The sequence below is a fragment of the Mus caroli genome, unplaced genomic scaffold (genome assembly GCF_978045245.1).
Source record: "Mus caroli unplaced genomic scaffold, Mus_caroli_1 scaffold_11, whole genome shotgun sequence".
Taxonomy (NCBI): domain Eukaryota; kingdom Metazoa; phylum Chordata; class Mammalia; order Rodentia; family Muridae; genus Mus; species Mus caroli.
In genome coordinates this window covers 37,809,261-37,817,682 of record NW_028227266.1, presented here as the reverse complement: position 1 = coordinate 37,817,682, position 8,422 = coordinate 37,809,261, and the positions used below count along the sequence as shown (strand labels likewise).

The 8,422-nt window shown below is 35.1% G+C and overlaps 1 protein-coding gene across 1 annotated transcript; it reads left to right on the top strand.

Moving 5' to 3' along the window:
- Nucleotides 1-6,530: 6,530 nt before the first annotated feature.
- Nucleotides 6,531-7,463, top strand: LOC110301981 (olfactory receptor 10G9-like). Its single transcript, XM_021172716.2, has one exon. It carries the CDS (start codon nt 6,531-6,533, stop codon nt 7,461-7,463), a length of 933 nt encoding a protein of 310 aa, XP_021028375.2.
- The last annotated feature ends 959 nt before the right edge of the window (nt 7,464-8,422 follow it).

Genomic DNA, 8,422 nt, shown 5'->3' with positions numbered 1-8,422 from the left:
AACAGGAAGGAAGAGCAAGGAAGACTGGAACTCAGAAGGAAGGAGAGTCTCTGTACTGGAAGAAGAGTCACCTAGTTAAGTGAGTAGGCTTGCAGGCTGGTTGAATAGGTCAGTGTGGAAAAGTGTCCAAGCCTGATGATCTGAGTTTGATTTCTTAGAACCAGTTTACAGGTACCTGGAGAGAACCAATTTCACAGAGTTGTACCAAAGGCATGTGACTCACCCTGCTACCATACACACAGGCACACCAATAATTGTTACTAATGTTTAAAAAAAAATGAAAGAATGAATGTCATTTTCTGAGAGTAACAGAATTTGTGGTTAAATAAAATCAGATTTCTGAAGCAGATTTATTTATTCATATTGTTAGGCTTTATGCATTTTAAACTCTTTCTGCAAGCAAGACAACCTTTTCTTATGAATTTGGACATACAGACACTGCATTCCAGGAATATATTCTGTTAGTAGGAAGCATTAGTGTATACGTTTATTCACTAAGTGTCTGTGCTGATATGTGATTTATATTGGAAAAGAGTGGAAATACAAGTGAGGATAATTAAATAAATTGAAACATTATGCCAGTATGAGATATTAAATGGCAGTAGAGAAAACTAAACCATAGCCACTGTATTTAATTCCGAACGTTTACCTGAGATAACTTTAGTTGGTGGAGAAAGCAAGAGCAGAAGTATGGTTAACCTTTTACTATTTTCCTAAATGAAAAGGGCTATTCAGATATTATGTAAACATAGAGGAATGGGCAGAAAAATATAAATCAGATTACTAGCATAAAGTTAAGGGATGGTGATTAAAATCAAACAAAAGAAACAGTTACACTTTACCTAGCAATTAAAGTAACAATGTAGCAAGTAAGACATAATTTAATAATTTGGAACTGTGTCTTTGTTTGCATTTGTCTCTCTTCCTCATGAATATACATGAGATATATGTGTATTTGTGTATGTTTTCTAGGCAAGTGTGCACACGTGCATGCTCTATTTTAGAAGCCAGTGGTTGAGGTAGGGTGACTTTCTCTTTTGTTTTCTACCCGGGCCTTTGTGGTTATGCAGCACGCACATCATCCAAGTGCCTTTCAAGATCGTTATGAGATATCTCGCCCGACTCCCTGTTAGAAATTTGAACTATACCAACTACTAATGGATGCAAACAACTTTGTGATACTGTTGGCTTTGTTCTGTTGTGAATTATTAATATATATTTTTGCCTAATTTCCATTTAAAGGACAGTTTTTATTGATTTGTGGACATAGTCTAGTTTTTATCTCAATTATTTTTTTGTCAGATATGGGTACTGTGAATAATACCTCTCATTCCAAAGCTCATATTTTCCTGTTTAAATTGTTACATAATGAACAGTAATGATGTACAAGGAGAAAAATTATCGATGGAAAAAAGGATGCCATGCACAGCATCACTTAACAAAAATAATGAAAAATTCTTAGTTTTATTTTTATTTGGAAAGTGAGAATTTTAAAAACATAATTAGAAGATGCTCTATACCCTCCAAAAGCCTAAAATGAAAAAAGTTGGTTATAACAATATACAGAGGGAGTGAAGATGTCAAGCCTTCTTAACAAATCCTTCATTAAGGATTTGTTAAAGGTATAAATCAAACCAATAATATGCAGTTCTTAGGACCCAGAAATTTTACTCCAAGGACTGTCTGTGTGTGTGCATGTGAGTGTGCATGTGTCATGACCAAATATCCATATACAAATTCAAATATGTACCAGAAGTATATCATGTGTAACTGTTTGACCAATAAAATTTTGTAATAGCATCTGTATCTACATAAGTATCTGAAAATGCACATTCTAATTTATTGCAACATGATTTTGAGTGGGGAAAAATGGACAGGAAAACCGCTGGAGTTGAATGAAAAATCAATGGCTGTACAAGCTTTGATTTTCTTAGCAATGTGCTGTAGTGCATGTATGTGTGCTCTGAAAGTATACTTCCCATGTGTTACATCATCTATATCCATGACAGTTCAACACACAATACAATTCATCTTTTCAACATAAAGACTGATGATTCTGCTATCAGTTTTCATTACCAGGGTCATTTGATAGCATATGGACACGTTACATTTAATGGGCATGAGAGGCACAACATTTCAGAGTGCATAAACAGTGCACAGGAAACTCATCTTGAATAAAATGCCAATAACACTGATAATGACCAGATCATTAGCATAAGTAAAGATGACTAACACTTTGGCAACAGAGCTAGCAAAGTACTTTTGAGATCAATGTAAAAGTTGCCAATGAAACAGAGGGCTATAATGCACTAATAGATGAGGGAAACTGAACATTATAAAGATCACATTTCTCCTAAAGCACTTGTACAGATTTGAAGTATTACAAAAAACATTTCAGTGAGTTCTGGACACATGGAAATATAGATCTTAACGTACACAGTACATTGAAATGGAGCAGATGGCATGAATGATCAAGATAGTCTTAGATAAATTAAAAGAAAAAATGGGAAGAGTCCCAAACCTACACATAGAATCCCACTAAGTAGCTATCACTTGAATGAGGACAGACAAATAGCAAAAAGCACACTGAAGAACAATGATATACAAAGGTGCATGCAGCAAGTTTATGCCCAGTGTGGTAGAGAAAGATAGTCTTCTTCAAATGATTATTTTGGATTATGTGGAACTTCAAGTGATAAAAGTCTTGGCCCTGGTTTTCAAAGCATGTATCAGAAAATCAATCACATGTAGACTGTAGTTTTAGGTACACCAGCCTTTGTGATACTTAGGTAAAGATATTTAAAGTAAACAGACAGATAAGGCTAGACATTCAAAATTATACTGTGGACTTCAGTTATTTCACTGTGAAAGAAAGATTTTGCAGTTTACTCTAGCCATAATGTAACAGATGAAGCACATTAAGTGACTGGCAGAATGGAAACCGTAGTTGGAATCTTAAATTTCTAAAAGAGCACATCAGCTAATGAGCTAACCCCAGTGTTAATCCCAGGTTATATAGGAAATAAAACCATGTCTATATAAGTTCTAAGGCAAAATTAAACCCAAATAAGTAAAGGAGAATAATCATTTAAAGCACAATTATGTAACAGAAAACTGATAAACATTTTACACGAGTAAACTTTTGTAAAACAACATAGCAATTGTGAAACTATACTAAAATCTTTGGATAAAATTCCTTAGAGTATTAAAAAATACAGAAAAGTAAATATCTAGATGATGACAATATTGGTGTTTTCTATTTGCAAAAAGTGTTCACATAAACCAATAAGACAACACTAATACTCCAAAGAAAGAAATAAAGGAAGTCTTACCTCTTACAAAGAAGCTAGCATAAGTGTTCTATAGGTTTGTTAAAAAAATACAGAATCAATAAATATGATCATGGCATACAATTGGGAAGCCAGGTTAACCTGTAGGTATTCTTTTAGAAATAGTGAGTCTAAAATGCTAAGTAATAACAAGAAAATTTGGAAAATTTGGGCATTTTATCTCTGTATAAAGATGGTGAAAAAGACAATGATATGAACTAGAGTTCAGAAGGGCATGGCCATCCAAATTGGGAGCAGTGTTCAGTGCTGGTCAAGTAATATTTCATTATGAGGAGAGAGAAAAGGATAACAATCCAGCTTTTCCCTTCTTAGGTATAAAAATTCATTCCAGGAGACATGAATGGTCCTAGGAGGATTCAAGAGAGAAATGCATTAGGGAGATGTGCCTACTTATTAAAATTTTTCCTTGGTGACTTCCTGTTTTTGTACTCATTGAGTGAATATGGAAACCCAGTTTTTTCCTCTGAGACAGAGAACCATGTCAACCACATTAAATATGTGTTCATTTACCCACGTTGACTTCCAGTTTCCACACTTCACATAGTTGGTTGCTGATCAGAAATGGATCAGTTTTTGTTAAGTTGGTGTATCAGTTCTGGGAATGATAGCTTACAGACTAGTACCTTCCTACAGTATGTAGGAGGTGAAACTTTGGGAGGAAAAGCTCAGATGAATTTTCTCCTGCATTAAATCATATCCTGTAAGGTGAGTTCTATTTAAGTTTAACAATTTTCTCCTGCTCTCATTTTCCCTAACTTTAATTTTGAATACAGCAATGTTATTTGAACATTATTTAATTTTATATAGCTAGTTTTCTTATTAAATGAATTACGTGTAGGCAGATATATAAGATCTATAAATAGGTAGATAGGAGGATATATTTATATGTATATGTATGTATATGTATATGTAAAGATAGATAGACAAGGTGGTTATAAATGTGACCATATTGTTAAAGTATATACCATGGATAACACCTGATAAAATATTTTTTCATCAAACTTAAATATGAATTTTTCTTTGTGATTTCACTCTGTTAATATGGTAGAATTTTTAGGCTTGTATTTCCTCCATTTAATGAGTCTTGAAGTAAAGTTGGTAAGTGTCACAAACCTATCTCTACTATCTCACCGTTGAATATAAAGAAACTTTAATTTCTTCTGAAAACTCATCTCCTGAGGTTAAAATAAATTTTATTTTATGTTAAATCTCTCAGTAGCAGATCCTAATTTCTCTTGAATGGTGGACATCTCTCAACATCTCTACCCACCAAAACAATTAACTATTATTATTTCAATATATCAATGAATAGATATTAACACCCATGGCCATATTTCTATTAAGTAAAAAGAATCATAGCTCATTTCATCTGTATGAGATTTCAATTTTTCTTGACATCAATTTTCCATAATTGTCGTGGTGTTATTTTCCTGTGTCAGGTCACAGGTTGTTGAAGAAGCAATATAGACTTGACCAAAATGGAGGTGAATAAGGGTACAGCATGATATTAATGAACTTGTAGTCACAAAATGTTCAGAAAACTAGGTGTAAGGGTGAATGACATGAACTGTTGGGTTCCTAATAGATCCTTTCTGGCACTGCACATAAGATGCTGATGCTCTGAGAGCATGATGGAAGATTATCAATGGAGTAAGAACAGGATCTAAATTATGTTGAGGTTGAGAAGCCCTGTAAGTATCATGGGGTGACTGTGGACACCAATAACAGTAGCAAGGATAGAGGATTTCTGGAAAGCTTTTTTTGAAATGAAGAATTGTCTATAAACACAATGATAGTATACTTATACTTTCTGTAAGTTCCAAAAGGGCAATACTATAGTGCTTCTACAGGGATACAATGTGTGATTGACTATCAGTTATTAAGCTGCTATCACATGACAATGTGCTGCAATAAGTTCTACTGTCTATCTTATTTACTGCTCATGACTTCTCAAGAAGATATTACTAATGTCAACTAACAGGTGAAGGTAACAGTATGACTTAAGGTTGTTGTGAATGTAAGAAATACTCATTACGGCAACAAAATTCTTGCATCAGTAAGTTTTTACATCACCTTTGGAGAGAAAATATAGAATGAGAGGTAGAATTCCCAGAAAGCTGCCAGGCAGCTTACAGTTCTTACACAATCATCTTTTTTCTCCAGTGTGGCTGAATGTCATACATTTGATGGGGGTACCACTTGCATTGACTACACTGCATTATCTGACACTTTGTCATACGGGGTAAGTGGTTGTTCTAGTTTTCAAAGTTTAACTGCCACATTTTAGGAATCCAGATGACTATGACTTCATGGGACCTAGTTTTGCCTGAAAGGATCCTAAAGTCATCTACCACTAATGACCAAGAGCAGAGAACCTCATTCCAGAATGTGCAAGAAATGAAGTTACATGATTGATCTCAATAAAGATGCAAGAGGCTCTTGGGTTGGAGATGAGATTAATTCCCCAGATGATTAAACTTTGAAGATACCTTGAGTAGACACCTAACTGACCTGACTTCTAAGAAAGGATGTGGATACTACATTTGTGTTCTATTCACTACATTTTGTAACTTATAGCATTGGCTGTGGCTAGGTTAGGTAGGTGGCCACCCAGAAGTCTCAGATGGTAAAGACTTGACAAGTTAAAACTCTTAAGGCATGGGTTCTAAATAAGAGGCCTACTCATCATAGAGAAAAACATCCTTAGAAGAGGATATTTGGAACTTTGCCCTTTCCTTCATCTTCTTTATTTTATGTACTGGTCATAAGATGAATACTTTGTCTATGTAACTATTATGATATGGTGCCTTGATGTGACTCAAGAGAAATGGGGCCAGCCAACCAAATACAATAACCTTTTTTTCTTTTTAAAAACTGTTTCAGGTACTTGCTACAGTAATGGAAAGGTAAAATATATGAGAAAGGTAATGAAATGAAACTCTTCTCTGTCATTTATTTGGTGGTGTATGTGCATATTGCTACATCTCCTTTTACATGTCCTTGCCTGAGAGAAAAATAGATACTAAATTCATTTCATCGTCTTTATGAAGGAAGCTTTGAAATATGCCAAATTGGGCAAAAACTAGAATTACATAGCATGGCTGATACAGTGGTCACATAGAGAAGTAATTCTCTGTTCTAAGTTACATGCAAATTGAAATAAACAAAAGATGAGAAGAAATGTTAAATGGAAGTGTAGTGACCACGTTCTTCCTCTCAGGTCTTCCCCACCCACCAGTCCTGGACTCCATGCTCTTTGGGATCTTCCTTGTGATTTATATTCTTACTGTGTTGGGAAACCTTCTTATCCTGATGGTGATCAGGGTGGATTCCCACCTCCACACACCCATGTACTACTTCCTCACCAACCTCTCCTTTATTGACATGTGGTTCTCCACAGTCACAGTGCCTAAAATGTTGATGACTTTGGTGTCCTCACGGGGCGGGGCTATCTCCTTCCACAGCTGTATGGCACAATTCTATTGCTTCCACTTCCTGGGTAGCACTGAGTGTTTCCTGTACACAGTCATGTCCTATGATCGCTACTTGGCTATCAGTTACCCACTCAGGTACAGCAGCATGATGGGTGGGAGAGTGTGTGCCCTCCTGGCAGCAGGAACATGGCTCACTGGTTCCCTGCACTCTGCTGTACAGACCACACTGATTTTTCATTTGCCCTACTGTGGACCCAATGAGATTCAGCATTATTTCTGTGATGGACCACCCATCCTCAAGCTGGCCTGTTCAGATACCTCTGCCATCGAGATGGTCATCTTTGTGAACATTGGGATAGTGGCTTCGGGCTGCTTTTTTCTGATTTCGTTGTCCTATGTGTCCATTGTCTGCTCCATCCTGAGGATTCACACTTCAGAGGGCCGGCACAGAGCTTTCCAGACATGTGCCTCACACTGCATCGTGGTCCTCTGTTTCTTTGTGCCCTGTGTTTTCATCTACCTGAGGCCAGGCTCCAGAGATGCTGTGGATGGAGTGGTGACAGTTTTCTACACTGTGTTGACACCCCTACTCAACCCTGTTGTGTACACCCTGAGGAACAAAGAGGTGAAGAAAGCACTGTTTAAACTCAAAGATAAGGTAGCATTTTCTCAAAGATAGTAACACTACAAAGGAGGCATTTAGTTTTTAAAACATCAATAATGAAACAGCCATAAATCATTGCTTAAGACCAACTTCTCTGGATTAAACAATTTATACATTTTTAATGGTCTTAAAAATTACAATTATATCCATCATATATGGTAAATGCATTCATATTCATTATAATTTTCCTTCTCAAATTTATTAATTTTTTTAATCTTTAAAAAATAGCATTGTGATGTTGTCAAGATTCAATGAGAAGGCTAAATTGTCTTTCTTTAGGCTGAACTCATACATTGCTTTCTAAAAGGTTTATGTCATGTGAATGACTTTATGAATATGCAATCATTTTGCTACTGTTCAGAAGCAGCCACAGTTAATAGAAGTCATGATATCTTGTTACTGTGACTTTTCAAATGTAGATTTTTCTTTTAGTAGTTCGGTTGTATTTCCAGTAGTGTATTTGTAAGGCAATGTTAATGTATTAAAAAGCTCATATATAACATACTGTGTCTATACCCAATTATTATATCTTTATACAAATTTATGTTTCTTGAAATGCTAATGTTCTAGTACACAAAAATAGGAAGCTATTCAAATGTGCAACAATTGGCTGAAATTATAGTTTTGTGTGTGTGTATATATATATATATATATATATATACATACATATATATATATATATATGCTTTAATGCAATGGTTCAATGATGATCTAGAAATACTTTCAAAATGCATTATGGAATTATTATTTTGACTATGTTTATTAGGAATCAATATAATGAAACCCCAAGTATTTAGGTTTTAGAGGTGGTCATTGGTTAAGAATATTGATGTTTTTGTAGAGAACCTGTGTTAGGTTTCCAGCATACATGGACGCTTACAACAGTCTAACATTTCAATTTCAGGAGCTCTGACACCCTATTCTGGTCTTCACAAGTATCAAGTGTTCATATGGTAAACATACATATTTGAAGA